The sequence below is a fragment of the Haemorhous mexicanus genome, chromosome 9 (genome assembly GCF_027477595.1).
Source record: "Haemorhous mexicanus isolate bHaeMex1 chromosome 9, bHaeMex1.pri, whole genome shotgun sequence".
Lineage (NCBI taxonomy): Eukaryota > Metazoa > Chordata > Aves > Passeriformes > Fringillidae > Haemorhous > Haemorhous mexicanus.
Genome location: NC_082349.1, coordinates 29,916,123 through 29,937,959, shown reverse-complemented (window position 1 = coordinate 29,937,959; position 21,837 = coordinate 29,916,123). Strand labels below are relative to the sequence as shown.

General features: G+C 55.1%; 1 protein-coding gene across 1 annotated transcript; it reads left to right on the top strand.

Annotated features, from left to right (window-relative positions):
* The first annotated feature begins 8,254 nt into the window (after positions 1–8,254).
* IER5 (immediate early response 5) lies at positions 8,255–9,733 on the top strand. The gene has a single exon (XM_059854748.1). The coding sequence runs from the start codon at positions 8,412–8,414 to the stop codon at positions 9,123–9,125; it is 714 nt and encodes a 237-aa protein (XP_059710731.1). The 5' UTR covers positions 8,255–8,411; the 3' UTR covers positions 9,126–9,733.
* Positions 9,734–21,837: the final 12,104 nt, after the last annotated feature.

The following is a 21,837-nucleotide window of genomic DNA, read 5'->3' as shown; positions in this document are numbered from 1 at the left end:
CATTTAACACACTACTTGAGAAAATTAATACAGCATAACTTTCTAACATAACACATATTCATTTTAATATTTGTGAAAAACCCCAATCATAAAATACAAATTTTTCACAGTTGGACTCGATGATCTTGAAGGTCTCTTCCAGCCTGGTCATTCTGTGAATTCTGTGAATCCCCCAAATTTTAAGCAAAGAGCACATCCTGCCCTGCACTTCCCAAAGGTGGCAGTGGCCCAGCATCCCAAGCAAAGGCAGGGAAGGGGCACAAACCCCATTTGCAGAGGTGCCTCCTCAGCATGGGAACAGCAGAGGCAGCTTTTGCAATCCCAGCAGCTTTCCTCACGCTCAGCCTGGGCTGGGAAGGCTGTGGCACACGTTGAACCGGTTTCTTGGGCTGAGAAATCCACCTCCTGCTCTGGCCAGCCCCACACCAGGAGTGGTGCAACAGGTGGCAGCTTTAGGGCTGGCATTTGCTGGCCTTTCCTTGCTGGATTTGGGATGACTTTCCCACGCTGGCAGCATTTGGGGCGTCCCTGCCAAAGGTGTGCTTAGCATGGGAGGTTCCCTCCAGGAACAAACAGAGTTCCTAGGAGTTGCTGGTCCAGTTTGTCTGTCCCTGTCCCACAAAGACCTTGTGCTTCCCCAAAACCTCATGATCCTCCTGTGACTTCCAGCTGTGCCTGAAACCTTCACTGCCCTGGAAATGGAAAAGGGGAAATGTCCTGTAGCCTCTTAGAATTACTAGGAGTAATTACCTAGAATTTTACTTTCAGAAATCCTTTGATAAATTATTTGAACTCTTTATTCACTTGTTTGAAAATATTTTTTTTTTTTTTTTTTTTACAGAATCACTTAGGTTGGAAAATACTTAAGATCTTTGAGTCCATTTGCAAAAAAAAAGTGTAGAGCTTCACAGAGCTGTTGAGGGCTGAAAATAAGGATTCTTACCAAAACCTAGGGGAGTTGTAAACTTTCAAGGGATAAAAGAGACAGCCTGATCTTTGATGCTAGAAATTAATTTACATGATGTAGTAAATAATTTAGATTTTCTCCTGAAAGCCTCTCCAACCACGCTGTGGTTTGTATTTTTTAGAACCAGGCTGGTTTTTGCTATTCCATAAGGGAAACTTTGATTTGGGGCTTGGAGGCAGCGAGGAGTTTTTTGGGAGTTCTTCAGTGTGCTCAGCTAAGCAATTCCTGCTGGGAGAGGAGAGCTGGGTGCAGAGCACACAGCTGCAGAACTGGTCAGGAAAGATCTGATGAAACATTTCTGCACCGTGAAAAGTGCCAACTCATCAGAATCCCAGCTGTCTGCAGGGAAGAGCTGGGCTCCCTGGAACTTTTATCAGGAAAATCTTTGTGGCATGTGTGTACATGCATGGTGGGGAGTGTGTGATCCCATCCTAGCTTGGTGCAGAGAATGTGCATTTGGTGTGGGAGAAGTGCCTTTTCTTTTCAGGAAAAGGCTGGAATGGTTTGAATTTGAATTTATTAAAGTGGAGGGGACTTTCCCCTCCCCACCCCTGAAAAGGTTTTACAGCTAAAGGAAGAAGCCATAAAGGCTTTCGGATGCTTGGGTGGTTTTCCTCCTCGTTTTCGTTTTTAGTGATAGTTGAAAATTGTCAGTGGTGGTTTTAAGAGGATTAAGGCAGGGATGATGATACAAAACACTGGTGTGGAGTTAAATATTCAGTGTTCTGGTGAATGAAATGGGGAAATGAAGTTGAGGAAAGGCAGGATGGCTTTCTGCAGGATGAATCCCTGGGATTGCCTGCTGTGGGATGCCAGGGATGCTGAGATCTTACAAGGATCCAAAAAGAGATAGTTCAGTTGCAGAAGCAGTGAGGTGCTGGACTGCCAGGGTCCTTGTTAAACAGGTTGAAATTAGAAGGAACTTTTCCAGGCAGCCTTCAAACCCTAACAACTTCCTTGTAATCCCTGTGTCCATGGATGATCTCTGTGGGCTCCAGGCTGCCCACAAACCATGAGAAGAACAAGGTGGTCAAAGGAAGAGGGAAGGGGCAGAGATCAGCAGGAGCTGAGGCAGCCAACCCTGCTGCCAGGCACAGATGTTTCATTTCGCATTTTTCCTTGGTGGGAAGAGGGATTTGACACAGAGAGGATCTGCTCTGCCCTTGCAGAGCATCTGCTCTGCCCTTGCTGCTCTCAGCGGTGGCTGCTCCTCTTATGGTGTGATTTTCTGGCAGGTCCCAAGGTCCCCGGTCCCCCTGGGGGACCTGGAAGGAAGCAGGGAGCAAAGCAGGCAGCTCCGTGGCTCGGGAGCATCTCTGTGCCACCTCCCCATCCCGCCTAAAACGGGAAGCAAAGGCACCGAGGACACATCTGCGCTCTGGGAATGCGGCTGTCATTTGCCCCATGGCTACGAGGAAGGTGACATTGAGATGCAGGGAGAGGGGGGAAAGATAATTAGGCGGAGCCTCCTTTGGGCAGACAAAGCACCCTGCGGATTGCCGGCTGTGGCTGCGGAGTTCCCGTGATTAATTGGGGATGTTTCGCCCCAGCCACCGAGGCTGCTGCCTGCTTGAGCTCAGAGTTTGCTGGGGAGCAAATCACTCCAGTGAAAAACATGGGCTTTGCATCCCAGGGCTGGCCTGCTTCTTTATGCCCTGGACACAAAGCAGCCTTTGGAAGTGGCACAGGACCCATTGCAGGCGTGTCAGAGAGGGCAAAAAACATACAGGAAGGTGTACTACAATAGAAGGGTTGTCTGATAGGAAACCCCAAACAAATAAATGCATTTTTTCCCCAGGAAACCCAAACCAGTACCATAACCCACTGAAAGATGAGGGGGTCACATTTTTTCCAAGGGAAACAGCTGCCTGAAGATGCTGATAACTGGGAGTGGGATTTCCCCCCCGCCCCCCCTTTGTGTTTGGAGAGGCTGCTGGAGGAACAGCAGGATATCTGATGGGCAGAGGGACAGGTCACTGTTCTCCAGGGGAGGAGAGGGAAATCCCAAGCCAGTGGCTCAGAGGGAGGGAAGGGAGATTTTAAACCATTTGTGCAGGGGGAGAAGGGGGAATCCCAGATCACTGGTGAAAACTAAAGGGAAAAAAAAAAAAGTGTAGGAGAGAGTCCTACCTGCCTGGGATAGCAGCACTGTGACCTCTGCCATGGGAAGGGGGTTTTAACCTTGGAAAACCCCTTTGCTTTCTAGTAGTGGCTGTGCTGCAGGCTCACACCTCACTGTGGTTTTGGGGCATGTGTCAGCGCTCTCAGAAGCCGAGGGAGCTGCTTCCTCTCCTTTGGGTTCACGTCTGTATTGATTTGTTTGTATTTGTTTCACTTGTGTTTGGCTTTCATTCATCAGCGATTAGTGTTTGGCTCTCTGGGCTGTGTTTTGGGATGGTTCCCAGCTCTTCTGACCTTATCTCCAAGCAAGGATAAAGCAGAGCAGTTGGGAACCCTGGGGGATTAGTTACCAATATCCGATTGTGGCAGGTCCAGACTGAAGCCACGTGAATCACTGATTTTTCTGGGAAAAAAACCCAACCCCAGGCAACTTTCCTCCTCTTCCTCCTGAGCTCCACATGGGTGCCTTGCAATTTAGATGTTTATTCCCATCCAGAAATGAACTCAAGCTGTGGATAGATTCCCATTTGGAAATGTTCCTCCCTGTCCTGTTTGGTTTATGTCAGCAATCACTGGGGACGTGCCTGGATCTCCCAGGGGCTTTGGCTGTCCTGAAGTTCTGGTTTTGCTCCAGGCAGCTGTTGGTGTGAAGGCTTTTGCCTCAGCACTGCTGGTGGTGAGGGGCTTTTGATGGATTTGTTCCCACCCTCCTCTCAGGAAGGCTCTACTCACGAATCTTGGTCTGAATGTGTGAAAAATGCGTATTTTGTGATTGGCTTTTCACAAATATTAAAATAAATATTATATGTGTTATGTTAGAAAGTGATGCTGTATTCATTTTGTTAAGTATTGTGTTAAATATAGTTTTAGGTTATAACATAAGGTTAAAATAGAAACTATGCTATGTAAGATTTTTTTTTTTAAAGAGAGGACTCTAACCACATAGAAGCCACAGGACACCTCAGTCTTTCAGAGAAAGAGAATTTATTGCCCCATTATCAGAAGAAATGAACTTCTTCCCACCTCGCTCAGCCATGAAGATGCCATCAGGATTCAGAGGGAGAAGCTGACACTGCCCAGACAGAATCCTGTGTTTGAATGGAATTTATGTACCATGGATGAGGTGTATGAATATGCAACAGGCTGTTGCTTTAAGGGTTAATCCTCTGTTAAGGTGGGTCCTTTTCCGGGCTTATTTTGCCCAGAAAGAGGTACGTGGACTGTCCATAACTCTTTGTTTTTACTGTCTCATATTGTCCTAATCCAAATTGTCCACATTATTGTTACTCTAATTATATTACTATTTTTATAGCCATTTTATAACTATGAAACTTTTAAAATTTTAAAAACAAGTGGCTGGCGTTTTTCACATTGATGAAGAGGCATCGATGCACGGCAGTGGCACTGGGACAGCCGGTGATGGATGACTTCAGCGTGTGCTTCGAGGAGACCCAAATTTCACCATCCATCCTAGCTGGAGGTTTTCCACCTCTTTACTGCATCTGGCTTCCCTTGGGGCCTGGCCCGCACATTTGGTGACAGCGAGGAGCTGGCGGGGGGCTGAGAGGGGGTCAGGCGTCGCTGTCGGAACAGGATCTCGCTAACCACATCCTCATTCCGCGGGGTGGCCGTGCTGGGAGCCAGATGGCCGGGCCGGGCCAGGACGGGGCTCAGGCAGGCTCGGGGGGCGGCAGAGCCGCGGTGCTGCCGGAGCCGGGCCCCCCTCAGCATCCCCCGCCGCTCCCGGCCAAGGCGCGACCGCACGGATCCCCAGCGAGCATCCCGGCGCCGACCTCCTCTGCTCTGAATTGAAACGCCTCCAAAAAAAAACCCCAAAAAAAGCCGGTGGTGTGTGCGCAGCCCTCTGCGATTATTAGTCGTACCACAAGCTGCTTCCTCCCTCCCTCGAGCTGCTTTTATGTCGCATTGTTTTCCTTTCCAGGTGGCCCACCGGGGCTGCCTCCTGGCCACCGTGCCGGCCGCAGCTCTGCTGGCGGAGAGGCCACCTTTGTCTGCCAGCCAGCCCGGCCGCCCCCTTCCTCCTCCTCCTCCTCCTCCTCCCGCTGCTGCCAGAGCTATTTCGGGAAGCAGCAGCTGAGCCGGAGGATTGTTAATTGTTCGTCAAAGCCCTTCCAAGCGCGCTGGATCACATGAGGAGATTAGAGCGGCCGGTCACACCCTTTCCCTCCGCCTCCTTCTGCCGTATCCCCCCCTGACCCGCAGGGCTGGGGGCGATGTCCCTGCCGCGGGCACACGGAAGGGCAGGGGCGCGTCCAGCTGTGCCCAGCTGTGCCCAGCTGTGAGAACCGCGGGGGTGCCGAGCCCTGGCTAGCTGGAGAGCGCCGTGCTCGGCGGGGTCAGCGCCGGCGGAGCCGCTCCGGGCGAGGGCAGGAGCCTCGGGGCAGGCACAAGGAAGGCAGACAAAGCCACCCCAGGCGCTGACCTCAGAAGCTGCCATGTGACTCTGCCTCAAAGTTACTAAAGCATGACATCAGCCTGGGAGGGAGCGGCAGGGCTGCCACCAAAATACTGCCTGCCTTCAACCGGCTGCTGCCGCTGTCCCTGCTCTGCTGGGACTCCCCCGCCGGCCTCTTCCCTGGATTTCCCCCCCCACCTCGAGGGATGATTGCCATTCAAGGGAGATCCTGCTAGGAAAAAAAAAAGGAAAAAGATCGGTTTGACCCACAAGCTAAAAGCCAGCCTAGTCTTTGGGTCATTCCCAGGGTTGAGAATGAAATGTGTCTGTGAAACAGCCCATTGTAGATAATGATACTCATGTAGTGTGCATGCACCTTTGCTTTGGCAAACGTCCTGGACCATGATTCTGAGATGAGATGTTGTTGTGGAGAAGGAAAAACCATCACCCCCTCTCTGCAAAGGGCACGGAGAGCAGGCAGGTGTCGAGGCAGGGCGTTGGTGCTCCAGGAATGCCGTGCTGGTGGCTGTGCCTGACACCAGGCATGCTGTTGGTGGGTGAAACTCCTGCTGCCGGGTACCAGCTCTGCTGCCCGACGTTGTGCACCTCTGCTCCTCCCTGCTGGTGCTCTGTCTGAGCACTAAGAGGGATGAGGGCTCACTCAGTCCCCATCCCCATCCTGCTGATCCCTGGCCAGAGAGGGAGCGGCTGCTGGGCCGCCTGTTCCCAGGCAGGGTAGTGGCCAAAAGGCAGGGACTGGGGAGAAGTGGTGCCTCATGCCATCAGGGTGAGGTGGTGAGCAGCAGAACAGGTCAGTCTGCTCCGATCCAGGCATCTTCACCCCACAGAGCTCCCACGCTCTGCCTCCTCCTCCTGCCCTGGGCTTTTCCCAGCTGGTGGGGTGACTTTACACTGCTGCTTTTTGTCCCTGAGTTGGGCTATGCCCAGCTAAGATGTATAAATCTGACTTTCTGACCCTCTACTGAAGATGCAGGTGCCCAGATGTGGCAAACAGCAGTCCCAGAGCTTGTGATGGCTCTTCCAGGGGCACAGCCAGCCCTGTACCACCAAGGGGACACTGGTGGTGGGCAGATGTGGGTGAAGAGCCGTGACTGCAGTCCCAGGCATGCAAGCCCAGACCTGCCCTGGCTGGTTAGGCTGACCCCAGGGCTTAGGACAGGGTGTTGCTGGCCCCGAGGTGCGGGGAGCAGGTTTGGCAGGTCGGGAGAGCCTCGGTTCCCACCGGAGCTCGCGTCCCTCCGGCCTCCCACGCCGGGCGTGGAGGGGACAGCCCCACTCCCCGTGACCAGGACAGGCTCTCCCTGCTCTGGGTTGAGCTGGGACCTTCTGCCTCCGTGATTTTTTGTCTGGGCCTGGCTGTTTTGGCCGTGTGGCTGAGCGTGCACCAGTCTGGTCACTTCAGAGGGTGGAGGTTTGGTGGAGGAGGGCTGGGCAGTTTGAGATGTCAACACCCAGGCTGACATGCTGTTATGTCTGACACCCAGAGAGTGGCATTTGAGGGTTTCCATCTGTGTTTGACCAGGAGGAAGACATATATCTGTTCTGAGTGTGGGTTTGTTGGTTGTTTTTTTTTTTTTTGAGAAGGCTCTTGCTATGTCAACCATGCGTTGGTGTGGCCTCATCTTCACCTTTTTTTTTGTTACCTCTGTGACCAGCCACCCTTTTGTCCTTCCAGAAAGCCAGGACAGGGTTACAGGCCAACAAAACATCATGACAGCCAGTGGCTTTCCTTTGGGGGAGTCTGTGGATTCATCCCCTGGGAAAAAAGGGATGGAAGTGAGTTGTTATGTGTCATCTGGGAGTGGGAACTGATACTCTGGGGCAGCACGTTGAACTTCCTTAATTTTAGGCCCTTTCACTTCTTTTCTGCTTGCAGATGATGGTTAGTCCTTGGTGGAAGAAGGAGGATTTGCATGCCAAGCTCTGAAACACCTTCCAACCTTTCTCAGAGGCTTCCCTGGTGCCTGGAGCTGTGTCTGGGGGTGACAGCATCGTCCCGTGTATCCCCCAGCCACCCTGCTGATCCTGCCACCAGCTTTCACAGCTACAGCCCAGTGGTGTTCCAGTCCCCAGCCAAGGTGCTCCAGTTTGCTGTGGTCCCCATCACGCTTGGAGATGCCCTATTTGTACTCCCCGTAGCCCTTCCCAACCCTGCTGTGGATCTTCTCTCTCCCCTGGGCTTTCCGAGAGCTTCACTGACAGACCCCTGGAGCAGAATTCCGCCTGGCAGCTGGGCAAGCAGGGCTTTCTGCTCCACATCAGGGCAGATTTTCCCTGAAATCCTCACAGACACGCTTCGCCCTCCAGCCATCACCACCAGCAGCTCCTTCTCTAGCACGGTAAGATCCCAGACAAGGGGCTGAAATTGCGGGAAACATTCCCAACCTGACCAAACGGAGGCTGCGCTGGGTTTGATGTGTTTTGTTCGGTTTGTTGTTTGTTTTTTTTTTCTCCCCGAGGAACGTTTCCATCTCTTTCCGAGGCCAAAATTCCCCCCGTTCCCGAGTGGGGTGCAGCGAGCCGGGGGTGCCGCGGTGGGCCCCACCCCGCGCGGCGCGCTGGCGTTGCCGTTTTAAGAGCCCTCTCCGCGGGGCGAGCTTTCGAACGCGCTGCCCTGCGCCGCCATTGGCCGGCGCGCGCGCGCGGGGGCCAGCCGGCGGTTGGAGCGGCCGGCGGCGCGCCCTGATTGGCCGAGGCGGGGGCGGTATAAAAGGCAGGCGGGCGCGTGGGCTCGCTCAGTCTGCGGCGCGAAGGGGCGGCGTGCGGAGCTGGGGTGAGGCGTGGGTCCCCGCTCGGCCCGGGGGTTTTAATTTTTTTTTTTTTTTTTTTTTTTTTTTTTTTTTTAATTCTTTACCTCCCGCTCCCCTTCGCCTACCTGCTTTCCCCATGGAGTTCAAGCTGGAGGCTCATCGCATCGTCAGCATCTCACTTGGCAAGATCTACAGCGCGCGGGGCCAGCGCGGCGGCCTGAAGCTGCACAAGAACCTCCTGGTGTCGCTGGTGCTGCGCAGCGCCCGGCAGGTCTACCTGAGCGAGCCGGGCTGCCCGCCCGAGCCGCCCCCCGTGGCCGCCGGCCACCCCGAGGAGGAGCCGCCGCCCCGCACCGCCGCCTGGGCGGCCGAGGAGCCGCCGCCGCCGCCCCCGCAGGACGAGGCGGGGAGGGACTGCCAGGGCCCCCGGCCGCGGCGCTGTTGCTGCGGCGAGAACCGCGGGGGCTGCGCCGGGGCCCCCCCGCCGCCGCACTGCCCCCGCAAGCGGAGCGCCGGCGAGGGCGGCCAGGCGGGCTCCCCGGTGAAGAAGCCCCGCCGCGAGGAAGAGGAGCCGCCGCCGATGCCGCCGCCACCGCCGCCCTCGCCGCCGGGCGAGCAGGAGGACATGGAGACGGGCAACGTGGCCAGCCTCATCAGCATCTTCGGCTCCAGCTTCTCGGGACTGCTCAGCAAGGAGCCCAAGGGCCGGCGGCGACCGCCTCTGGACGGCGGCGAGGCGGCGGCGGGCACGGCGCCCGCCGAGGCGGCGGCCGAGCCGGGACAGATCTGCTGCGACGAGCCGGTGCTGCGGACCCTCAACCCCTGGAGCACGGCCATCGTGGCCTTCTGATGGCCCGGCCGCAGAGACTGGCTCCCCGCCGCGGGCCGGGGGGCCCGGAGGTGACACCCACCGAGCGCCGCGGGGCTCCGGCGCCGGCCAGACCCGGCGCCCTATGCCGCCGCACGGGAGGGACCGCGGGCAGCAGCGGCGGCACTTCCCCGTTCCCCGCCGGGTCCCGGCTGCCGGCACCCGCCCTGGGAGCGCCCCCGGCCCTGCCCTCCCGGAATTCCCCTTCCCGGCAGAGCCGCCGCCCTCCCCGGCGCCTGGGGGAGGCTCCTCGGCTGCCGCCGACCCTGGGGGCGCCCCCGGCGGGTGATATTTTAAGCTTGGAAAGTATTAAGTTTATTAAATAAAGTGTCTATTTTGGAAAGGTTTAGGTCAGAACTATTACATGGTGCTTTTTAAAAGTGTTTATTGAGAGGAACGAAGTTTACAGACGCTCTGACGGAAAGTCCTTGAGCCTGTTTGTTAGGCTTGGTAACTCCCGGTCTTTGTTGTATAAAGGCTTGGGGCTCCCGTAGGGAATTTTGTACAGTGTTCTCCTTCAGTGATGTATCATGTTTTGTATAAAATGTAATTTCTACGTGTACAACACGTATTAAATATTTTCAACTGTATGAGCCTAGTTCCTGTTTGTGCCCCGCTGGCTCGAGGGGGAGGAGGGCAGGCAGCAGCCGGGGTGTGGTTCTGCATGTCTGTGGCTGGATCCACCCAGCCTTGCCAGAGGCTTGGGGTGGGTTAGAGTCCAGCTTTTCTGGGAGCTGGGGAAGAAAGGAAACTTATGTCAGGGTGCCTGGAGTCCTTCCCGGGATCTTCCAGGAGTTCCTGCTGCTCTTCTGGCTGTAGCCTCTTCCCGGGACCGGAGCTGCCGTGGCATTTGAGGTCTTGCTCTGAAAGTACCTAATGTGCAGAGTCACTGTCTGTGGGTGGGAAGCGGTTGCTAAATCCCAGAAGAGCAGCTGGGTGCAGTCTGACCAGCCTGTGGCACAGCTGGGCTGAGCACTGGCCTCCAGCATTGCCTGCTCACTGAGCTGGATTGGGGCTGTGTGAGTGGATTTCACCCAGAACACAGCTACTGCTCTGCAGGAAGTGTTTCTGTGCCTCTTTGCTGTTACTTGCAGAATAGTTCAAACGATAAATATCAGAAGGTGGTGTGTTTTTTTTTTTTTTTTTCCCTTCTCTTTCATTATCAGTAAAACTATAACTGGGTTAAAGTTCCTGCTGTTAGGGGTGGGGAGAAAAGTTTGGCCTCGGCTTCACAGTGAGTGGAGCGCCCCAAGGCATTGTAATTAGACTGAATTGTGGGGGAATTTTTTTTTTTTTTCCTTGCTTCTTGCTGGAAGATTCACTAGAGGCTTCTCTGCTCCTAATTAATGAACTTTTTAACTGGGGATTGCGTCTCTGGCAAGTCGAAGATGTGAAACGCAGCCTGGGATATCTGGCTGAACCTTGGGAACCCCTTTTGGGGGGGACATGAGAAGTGACCAGCGTGGGGTTTTTAACACCTTGGACCTGTGAGAAACTGGAAGTGTTGGGCTGGGTCATCCCAAAGCAGGGGGATGGGAGAGATAAGGAGAAACTGCCTGGTCTGGGGTGGCTTTGAGGCAGCTCCACTACTCAATGTACAATTTAATAGCTCCTTATTCTTAGGTAAAAGCAAAAGTCCTACCATCTTAATTTTCTGGGTAATTGCACTAATGGTGACACAATTTCAGTCTGGTAGATGACACAAATGGGGTATGATGAGACATTTCTTTTCACTGACTGACCTTTGGGAGGTGATGGGAAGGCGCTGTCCTGCTTCCCTCCCTCAGGTGCTCTCCAGGACTACCCCACACTCTCACTGCTGTCTCAAAGGAGGTGAGTGAGAGAAGAATAGCAGGAGAAGGAGGATGGCTACACAGTGCTGTTTCCCCCAGCTCTCCTGCTCTTAGGCTTGGAAGCTGGGCTGGAGGATGGAAACAGCCTCCTGCCACCAGCACAGTTTCCTTCCCAAGGCAGGGGGTAGCAACTTTCAGTCCTGCTCCTTGCCCACCAGCAGCATCTCCATGGAAGTGAATGATTTTGCCCAGCTTCCAAATCCCAAAAATGGGATGGGGGCACTCCTGATCTTGACATTTCCAAAAGTTTTCTAGGCATCCAAGCCCTGGAAGATCACCTGGTCCTGCTGGTTTGTGCGGCCCTGGTGTCCCTACATAGACAAGACCCAGCCTCCCTCTGGCACAGAGCACCCAGCAGCACTCCTATCTACTCTGTCTTCCAGAGGAGAGTTGTGCAACAGTTTAATTGCTGCTGGCCTCTGCCAACAGGGCAGAGACTGCCCACAGGTGCCCACGCAGCTCTCTCGGGCTGGTGTGACCTCCCGTGGAGCTGCCTGAGGTGAGCGAGTTCTCCCTTCCGTGTCCCCAAAGGACCTGGCCCAGCTCCATCTGCTGTGCTGACACACGCCTGGTTTGATCCCCTGGCTGGGCTTTTTACCTGGGGGTTTGCTCCCTGTGACGTGCATGTGTGTCCCCAGGGAGCCTCCGGCTGCTGTGGCTTAGGGGGACTGGAAAAAAAAAAAAATAATAGATATGTCCTAGCTGCAGGTGAGCTCTGCTGAGGGGTCTGGACCAAACCAACCTGAAATTGAAAAGACCCCTAATAATGGCACTGTGTTACTTATGGAATAAATTTTTCTGCTCTGTTTTATTTTTTTTTTTTTTTTCAATTCCTATAATCACTTTTACCTAAGCTGGGTCTGTTTTCTTTAATTCATCTCTTCTGTTATGCTGCTTGTACTTTTCTGGACTTTTCTTTCTGCCCACAGAGTTACAGAGATGAGGCTGATGGAGGGGACAGCTGAGCAAGGACAGGGAATGAGCTCAAGCTGAGGCTAATGACCCAAACTCACTGCCCAGGCCAATGATGAAAGAGGGAAGAGAAGTGCATAAATAAGCCAGATAAAAATAAAAACTTCCATCATTTGGGACAGAGGTTGACTCCTATGGAAACTGCCTCACCGGGTCGAGGAGGAGATGACTTAATGGGAAGATGGCAGGATCCTACCCTTCCGAGAATAGTAACGAGCTGCTGGAAGCGCTGGCCTCAGCTGCTGCCCTTCCCCCAGCTCGGGTCAGCTCCCGTGGGAGAGGAGAAGTGCTGGGAAAATCCTCCAGCACCGCCGGAGGGTGGGATAGATGCTGGCAGAGGGAGCGTGGCAGCTGGGCTGCCTGGGTGATGCTTGGGAAGGAGGGCAGGCAGCAGCCTTTCACTTTTCTCCTGCTGTAACCATCCAGGGGCAATCCCTGGCTGCGGCTCTCCTCGGGGAGAGGGAAGGACTTCAAACCGGCTCTAACCAAGAAGGGAGTGTCAAAGGTGTGAATCATCCCGGCCTTTAAAGTGTCTGTCCGGGCCAGGTGCCAGCAGGGGCTGGGGGAGACCCTCGGGGCTGGGAGCCGATGGGCAGCCAGGGGTTCGCAGGAGCTTCGCGTTTCACTCCGGCTGCTCTCGCTCCTTCCTAGGCTGATGCAACCCGGCCATCCCTCCTCTCCTGGGGCATGGGAAGAGGAGGAAGGCTCTGCACACTCACTGCTGGAGCATCCTGTGTCAGCGCTCAGGAATCCGGCAGGCTGATGGGAGGGGGGGCGGGAGGCAGGCCAGCAGCGCGGCTGTGCCTGCTGGGGCCTCTCCCTGACTGGGGAGCCTCAGGGTACCGGAGCATCCCTGGGGGCTGCACCTCCTGGGGGTACCAGAGCATCCCCGGGGGTTGCACCTCTTGGGGGTACCAGAGCATCCCCGGGGGTTGCACCTCTTGGGGGTACCAGAGCATCCCCGGGGGCTGCACCTCCTGAGGGTACCAGAGCATCCCCGGGGGTTGCACCTCCCGGGGGTACCAGAGCATCCCCGGGGGCTGCACCTCCTGCGGGTACCAGAGCATCCCCGGGGGTTGCACCTCCTGGGGGTACCAGAGCATCCCTGGGGGCTGCACCTCCTGAGGGTACCACAGCATCCCCGGGGTCTGCACCTCCTGGGGTCTCTCCCTGCCCGGGGGTACTGGAGCATCCCCAGGGGCTGCACCTCCTGAGAAATTTCCCTGCCTGGGGGTACTGGATCATCCCTGGGGGCTGCATCTCCTGGGGTCTCTCCCTGCCCAGGGGTACCACAGCATCCTCGGGGCTGCACCTCCTGGGGTCTCTCCCTGCCTGAGGAGCCCGGGGACACCAGAGCAGCTCTGGCAGGAAGCTTTGCCAAAGGCTGAACCCCAGGACAGGGTATTTCGGGGGGAAGAAGGAGTGTGGCACAGTGCTGTGCAGCTCCAAAGGCTGAGCAGAGGCACGCCTGCATCTCCCGAGCTGCTGCGGGGCTTGCATCTGTCTCCAATGTACTGTGCTTGCCAGTGATGCTCTGCCAATAGATATTTAGGGTGGCTGGGGGGACCCTCCCTCAATATAACCATTCTCCCCAGTCCCCAGCGGGTTGGGGGGCTCTTGCAGGGGAGCAGGGAGAGGCTCTGTGTTTTCCTGGGCAGGGTGGTCCAGCCCAGGGGGAGGGGAAGACGGTGGAGCTTGCTGGCAGGGCTAAGGCCCATGGAAAACTCCAGGGCTTCTTCCAAGGAGGATCCTTTGAGAGGCTGGAGCGGGGCAGAGAGAGGGGTTGGCAGCGTGAGGGGATGGCTGGAGTGGGGAGAAGCTGGCTGGAAGGTGCCCAGAGCTGCTTTGGCAAGAAGGAAACCCAACAGAGGAGAGTTATTCCAGGCCAGCACGGGCTCCTGGAGGCAGGGTCAGGGCCAGGCAAGCACTGGGATGAGCGACAAACACAAACAACTCCCTCCTCTCAGCCTTCTGGTTGTGATTTCTGCTCCCGACATGCAAACCCTGAGGGGCCCCCTCCCCTCCCTCCTTCTCCCCAGCTGGGCGAGGGCTGGCCTGGCCGCCTAATGAAATGCAGAGCTGCTTGGGAGAGCAGGGGAAAAAAAAAAACCCAAAAAAACAAAAAAAAAGGGCTCTGTTCGAGGTTTTGTGCCTCTGGTTTCCTCTGGCCCTCTCTCCCAGCGGGGTGATTTATTGGCGATGGAGCCTGGGGAGAGGGGGAGGGAAGGGCTGAGAGCTGCAGGCAAATAGTCATCGTTTATTTCCCAAGCACTCACGCGAGGCAAAGGGAAAAAGGGGAGGAGAGGGAGGGAAACTGCCTGGGCAGGGCTGAGGAGCATCATTTACTGGAGCTGAGCTCTCCCAGTTGCTCTGAGGCGGTGTTTGAACACTTTGCACCCCAAAGGACTGGCTTTGAGGTGGATGCCCTCTCCCTTTATCCCAATTTCCCCACTTTCCCTCCCTCCTCCCTTCCCTCCTGGGCACTGGGGTGCCCAGAGCAGCCTGCAGGCATCTGGGCTGGCTCTCCTGGCCCTGCACTCTCTTCTCCAGGGCACCCAGGGTGGGGACACTTCATCCTTTTCCCCTCTCCTGCAGCCCCAGCCAAGGAGGCTAGCCAGACCTTTCCCAGGCTGGCAGAAAAGCAGAGGTACCCATTGTCACTGACCCTTTTTTGGGCACCTGCATGCTCCAAAAGTGACATGCTGTGACCTGCCTGGCTGGAGATGCATTTGCTGCCTGCAGCTACCCCGGCTCAGACCAGCCTTACACTTAAGCCAGGCTTTAGGCTGTGCAGCAGGGCCAGCAGGGAGGTGTCCCCATCCTGTGGGATGCTCTGGCGTGCTGCTCTGTGGCAGGGTGATCTCCTGCTCAGGAGAAGCAGCCAGGGCTGTCTTTTTTCATGCTCACTGCTCTGCTTGGGAACTGTGAAAAGCGCCAGTCACTTGTTTTTTAAAATTTTAAAAGTTTCGTAGTAATAAAATGGTTATAAAAAAGGAAAAGAATTAGAGTAATAAAAATTTGGACAATTTGGATTGGGACAATATGAGACAATAAAAACAAAGAGTTACAGACAGTCCGGGTACCTTTTCTGGGCAGCATAAGCCTGAAAAAGGACCCACATTAACAGAGGATTAACCCTTAAAGCAACAGCCTGTTGCACATTCATACACCTCATCCATGATGCATCAATTCCATTCACACACAGGATTCTGTCTGGGCAGTGTCAGCTTCTCCCTCTGAATCCTGACGGCGTCTTCATGGCTGAGCACGGCAGGAAGAAGTTCATTTCTTCTGATAAGGGGGCAATAAATTCTCTTTCTCTGAAAGATTGAGGTGTCCTGTGGCTGCTGTCTCAGTGAGAGTCCTTTCTTTAAAAAATGTATCCTACATAGCATAGTTTCTGTTTTAACATTATGTTTTAACCCAAAACTATATTTAACACACTACTTAAGAAAATGAATACAGCATCACTTTCTGACACAACACATATAATATTCATTTCAATATTTGCAAAAAGCCAATCATAAACCACGCATTTTTCACAGGAACGAATGCAGATTCCTCGGGGGAAGGTCTCCTCCTCCTCCTCCTCCTCTTTGCCTCTGCTGACAGCGTCTGACCTCAGCTGTCGTCCCTGGCGGTGCAGGGGATTAATCTGAGCCTCGGGACAGGTTGAGGCATGTCCACGGCGGAGGGAGGAGAGCTTCATGCGTACAGACACAGAGGAAGGAACAAAAACAATTCCCAGGCAAATATTTTCCTGCTGCTTTTCCTGGCAGCGAGCAGAGCGGGAGGAAAAGACCTCCCTCTAAATTGCTCGCAGGAGAACTCCAGCCAGGGATCGGCTTTCCCTTGGCCTCCTGCACCTCGTGGAGCTCAGCCCCCAGCCCAGACCCACACAGGGATGGCACAAAGGGGGCTTGATGGATTAAGGATAATTTAATAGTGTATTTTGTAAATTGTTTGAATTTTGTGAAGTTTTATTAAGGTAATTTTTTTTTAAAAAAGGTATATAGATAATTTAAAGGTAAATAAATAATACAAATTAATTTCCCACAGGTGCTCAGCCCCCACTCAGCATCCCAGGCTCTGCTGAGCCAAGGTGTAAATTGTTTGAATTGTGAAAAGTTTTATTAAGGTAATTTTCTAAAAAAATATAAATAGATAATTTAAAGGTAAATAGATAATACAAATTCATTTCCCACAGGTGCTCAGCCCCCCTGGGGTGCTTCTCAGCATTTCAGGCTCTGCTGAGCAAAGGTGTAAAATTTTTGAATTTTGTAAAATTTTATTAACGTATTTTTTTAAAAGGTGAATAGATAATTTAAATTTAAATAAATAATACCAATTCATTTCCCACAGGTGCTCAGCCCCCCGAGGTGCTGCTCAGCATCCCGGGCTCTGGGATAAAATTTTTTTAAAATTTTGTAAAGTTTTATGGAGGTAATTTTTTTTAAAAGCTAAATAGATGATGTAAAGGTAAGTAGATAATACAAATTCATTTCATTCAGCCCCCCGAGGCGCCGCTCAGCATCCCGGGCTCTGCTGAGCCAAGGATTGCCTCTGCCAAGCTCCGGCCGCTGGGAGCCAAGCCGGAGCACTTGGAAAGCAAAGGGAGGAACCTCCCCAGCACAGAGCAGGGCCCGCTGCTGGACTCTGCCCTTTGCCTGCTCCTCCTCCTCCTCCTCCTCCTCCTCCTCCTCCTCCTCGTGTGCTGTTTGCCTTGGCAAGCCCCAGCCTCCGCCCTGGCAGCGGAGCGCTGCGGTTCGGGTCAGGCGGGGAACGGGGAGCAGGGAGGGGAATGGAGGAGCTGAGGCTGCCCCGGCGGATGGGACCGGCCCTGCTGGGAAGGGCAGGAAGGACACGGCTGGCTCGGAAATCTGCGGGTGGGATGGGAGAGACAGGAAGGGGGAGAGAGAGCAGGATGCAGGGAGCATGGCCGGAGGGGGATGCAGAGGTGGGAGCCCCAGTGCTTGGTCTGTGGCAGTCCTGTGGGGGTCTGCTGCCCTCCTGGGAGCATCAGGAGGTGCTGGCAGTGTGGCACAGCCCTCCTTGGAGCACCAGAGGATGCTGGCAGTGTGGCACAGCAGCACCAGAGGATGCTGGCATTGTGACACAGCAGCAGCAGGCGATGCTGGCAGTGTGGCACAGCAGCAGAGAGGATGCTGGCAGTGTGGCACAGCAGCAGGGGATGCTGGCAGTGTGGCACAGCCCTCCTTGGAGCACCAGAGGATGCTGGCAGTGTGGCACAGCAGCAGGGGATGCTGGCAGTGTGGCACAGCCGCAGCAGGGGATGCTGGCAGTGTGGCACAGCCGCAGCAGGGGATGCTGGCAGTGTGGCACAGCAGCAGAGAGGATGCTGGCAGTGTGGCACAGCAGCAGCAGAGGATGCTGGCAGTGTGATACAGCAGCAGAGAGGATGCTGGCAGTGTGGCACAGCAGCAGAGAGGATGCTGGCAGTGTGGCACAGCCCTCCTTGGAGCAGCAGAGGATGCTGGCAGTGTGGCACAGCAGCAGAGGATGCTGGCAGTATGGCACAGCCCTTCTGGAGCACCAGAGGATGCTGGCATTGTGGCACAGCAGCAGCAGGCGATGCTGGCAGTGTGGCACAGCAGCAGAGAGGATGCTGGCAGTGTGGCACAGCAGCAGAGAGGATGCTGGCAGTGTGGCACAGCAGCAGGGGATGCTGGCAGTGTGGCACAGCCCTCCTTGGAGCACCAGAGGATGCTGGCAGTGTGGCACAGCAGCAGCAGGGGATGCTGGCAGTGTGGCACAGCAGCAGCAGGAGATGCTGGCAGTGTGGCACAGCAGCAGGGGATGCTGGCAGTGTGGCACAGCAGCAGGGGATGCTGGCAGTGTGGCACAGCAGCAGCAGGAGATGCTGGCAGTGTGGCACAGCAGCAGGGGATGCTGGCAGTGTGGCACAGCCGCAGCAGGGGATGCTGGCAGTGTGGCACAGCCGCAGCAGGGGATGCTGGCAGTGTGGCACAGCAGCAGGGGATGCTGGCAGTGTGGCACAGCAGCAGAGAGGATGCTGGCAGTGTGGCACAGCAGCAGCAGGAGATGCTGGCAGTGTGGCACAGCAGCAGCAGATCCCCCCCAGCGCTGTCCCACTGTCCCAGCTGGAGCATCATTGGGGGAAAAAAAAGGGAGGCAGTGGCTGTTTCAGTGTGTGCCACTCAGTTTCTCAGACTGACTCCTGCCAGCTTGGGCACGGAGCAGTGCAGGCAGGTGGGCTTTGCCAGCACACGTGGTTCTCCATGCCAGCTGCTCCCAAGCAGTGTGTGTTGGTGGAAATGCCAAGCCAGCAGCCAGGGCAGGGCACAGGTTTGTCCCCAAGGCACGGTGCTGAGGGCACCAAGTGTCCCTGCCTTGCCTCCACCAAGGAGGCTGTGGGAGAAGCACAGTGCTCTATCTCCATGGCACTGCTGCTTTTTAAGGCAGGAGGAATTGATGTGGGTTTGGGTTTTTCCCCCAAAACTGGCCCAGGGCAGTTTTACAGCAGAGTGCAACATCAACAAGCATCTGCAGTCCTGTGGGAATGGGCAACTTGTGAGGGGCAATGGGACAGCCTCACCTCTGTGGGTGAGAGAGAAACCCCAAACTTGGCCCCAGGCCGGGGCTGAGTGGATGGAAAACTCTCAGGGACAAGGGTGTGGGGAGGGCAGAGCTGACCACTGTTGGTTTGCAGCCTTGTGTGCTCTGCTGGGAATGTTTGACCCCGTGAGCCCTGGACATGGTGGGGAGGCTGGGAGGAGCCACATCCGGAGGAAGGCACAGCTCCCATGGGAAGGCGGGAGGGACGGAAGGACGGACAGGGGAGGGAATCGGGACTTTTCTTCCTGTCATTTGGAACAGGTTTCCCAGAAAAATGGATGCCCTATCCCTGGAAGTGCCCAAGGCCAGGGTGGATGGGGCTTGGAGTAACCTGAGACAGAGGAAAGTGTCCCTGCACATGGCAGGAGGATTGGATCTTTTAAAGTCCCTTCCAGCCCATACTATTCTATGATTCCCTCCTCTGTGGGGTGGCACGGGTGGCCAGGGAGAGCTGCAAAACCCTGTGTGGTGTTTTCCAGCAGGGATTTCCCCCGTGCCACGAGGGCCATGGCAGCACCCAGCCCCCAGCCTGTGCCACCTCCTTCACTGCTGTGTCCCTGCCCTGTGGCTTTGCTGTTAGTGGAAAGCAAATGTCAGCAGGATGGAAACCCTGGATGGAGGGAGCTGGCTATAAACCTGGAGAAGAGGAGGCTCAGAGGTGCCCTTATTGCTCTCTACAACTTCCTGAAGGGAGGTTGTAGTCAGGTGGGGTTGGGCTCTTTCTCCAGGCACTGACAGAACAGAGGGCACAGTCTCAAGCTATGGCAGGGAAGGGATAGGTTGGATATTAGAAATAAATTTTTCACAGAAAGAATAATAAAGCACTGGAATGCTCTTCCCAGGGAGGTGGTGGAATCACCATCTCTGGATGTGTTTAATAAAAGACTGGACATGGCACTGGGTGCTACCTTCTGGATGAGGTGTTAGGGCACAGGCTGGTCTCGATGATCTTGGAGGTCTCTTCCAACCTCATGATTCTGGGATTCTGTGATTCTGTGATAAACCCCCCTGGATATTTGTGATGTTGCTCTCCCATCCCTTCTCGGAGTGTGGCTCTGTCCTTAGAGGACAGCAGTTTGAATTTCTCCCAGCCTTGTCCTTGTTGTGGTTTCCCAGGAGGAATCGTTTTGTTTTGAAGGGCCAGTGTGCAGGGTGGTGGCCAGGGTGACACATGCCTCGTGCTTGACCTTGTCTCCCTTTGGTCCTGGCAGCGCTCCCTGCACTGGGTTCACTGAAATTCCCTTCCTGGAAACAGCAGAGGAGCGAGCGTTTGCCTTCAGCTCGGGAGGGTGTGACGTGATGTCCCTGGTCAGGGGCCAGCTGGGGAGGGAGCAGCCACTGGGCTGGGCTGACAGCAGTGCCACAGGGCTGGCTGCTGCTGGGACAGCACCAGGAGACGCTTCTCAGGGGGTGCTGGGGAAGATGAAACAGAAAAACCTTATAAATATGATTGCTTGGCAAAAGGTTTTGAGAATATGGAAACTATAAGTGAGATTGAAATGAAAGCAAGCTCTGAGATACCTTAGTTACTGGAAAACAATGGTGTGGCTGGCTGAAGGTAATTCCCTTTTGATGAAACAATACCCTCTGCTTGCAGGCAGCTCCAAGGGTCAGAGCAGACCCTACGGGCTTGGCAGGAGGGGTCCAAAGAGGAGCTTTTAGGGTTTAAAATGTAACACAGTATGGTAATGTAATGATTCTTACAGGCTGTATGTACATGCTATAGGATTTGTATCTTAGATTGGTTAGTGAGAATTGGAATGTTCAGCACAGAAGAAGATTTATGGTATTGTAATGGGAACTTCTCTCTCTTTTACTCTTCCTCACTCTCTCATCCTCTTTACCACGTTCTTGCCTTCTCTCTCTTTACTTCTCTCAGGCCTGCTCTGAGCTGTGGCTGGCAGCTCCCAGCAGGGCCCTGCACCCAAGCCCTCTGCAATAACCCACAAGTTCCGACCTGGCTGCAGAGATCTCTGCTCTCCGTCCCTCCTGACCGTCCTACCCCTGTCACTCCCACAGGGGGGCTCACAGCCAGGCGGGAGGGAAGGCTGTTAACACAAGCAGGGTGCCGAGTGGAGGAGGAAGGGAGGGTGGCTGCGCTGCCTGGCCAGCCGAGCACAGAGCCGGGCTCTGATCCCAGCCCTGCCATGCTGGCAAGGTCAGTCCCTCCCAGGTCACCCCAGTGCCTCTCTGTCCCTTCCCACAGCTCCTTCCCTCTCAGCTCCGCTGTGAGCCCGGCAATCCCGGTTCTGTGCCCGCGGCGCTCCCTGGAGCTGCCCGTGTCTCCTCCTAATATCCAGCTCGGGCCGTGTCTCCTCGGGGTGTGGAGAAGCTCCGGGGCAGGGGGAGCCTGCTGGGGTGCTCAGCCGTGCCTCGCTCGCTGCTTTTCCCAGCACAGCCCCGGGGGGAAGCAGTTGTTCGGCAGAAGCAGCCGGAGCATCCCCTGCGGCTCCCGGCCGGCCGGCCGCGCGTCGCTTCGTGTTAAATCACGAGTGGAGCGGGCTGGAGTGACCTTGGGAGAGGGATGCTGTGTGCTTCCAGCCCTGCAGGCAGCCTGGAGAGAGCCTGCCAAGGGATCAGCCAGGCTTTGCCCTCAGGGAACTCAGTCCCCCGTGGGATTAAGGGCTGTCCTAGCCCCAACCTCACCGTTTTGGGGATTTGTTTGAGGTTCGGGGACCTGGGGGATCTTCATCCAATGTAGCCATGATATTTTCTGAAAAATCCTTTCCTTGGGATTTTTTCTCCTGAGAAGCAGGGAGGCCTCAGGAACAAATGTAAGCAATGATTCTCTGCTGCTGTGGAATGCAGCAGGTGAATCTGGGATTGGTCTCACCTGGTTGTTTCTAATTAATGGCCAATCCCAGCCCAGCTGTCCAGACTGTCTCGGTCACAGACAAACCTTTGTCATTCATTCCTTTTCTATTCTTAGCCAGCCTTCTGATGAAATCCTTTCTTCTATTCTTTTAGTATAGTTTTAATATAATATATATCATAAAATAATAAATCAAGCCCTCTGAAACATGGAGTTAAGATTTTCGTCTCTTCCCTCGTCCTGGGACCCCTGCGAACAGTGCCACAATTGGTGACTCCAAGTGACAAAAGCCACCACAATCCAAGGCAGCGCTGCCCAGCCCCAGGTGCATCTGCTCAGACCAGGGCTTGGTGTCTGGAAGGACACGCCCAGGGCTGGCCAGGCCAGGTGCAAGGCTGTCATTTCCCGGAGCCGGTGGCCTTCGGCTTGTCCCTACACGTCCCTGCGCCGTGACTCACGG

What these genes read in the sequence shown, in the direction of transcription:
- IER5 (XM_059854748.1), top strand. Translation starts at nt 8,412, where the DNA reads ATGGAGTTCAAGCTGGAGGCTCATCGCATCGTCAGCATCTCACTTGGC.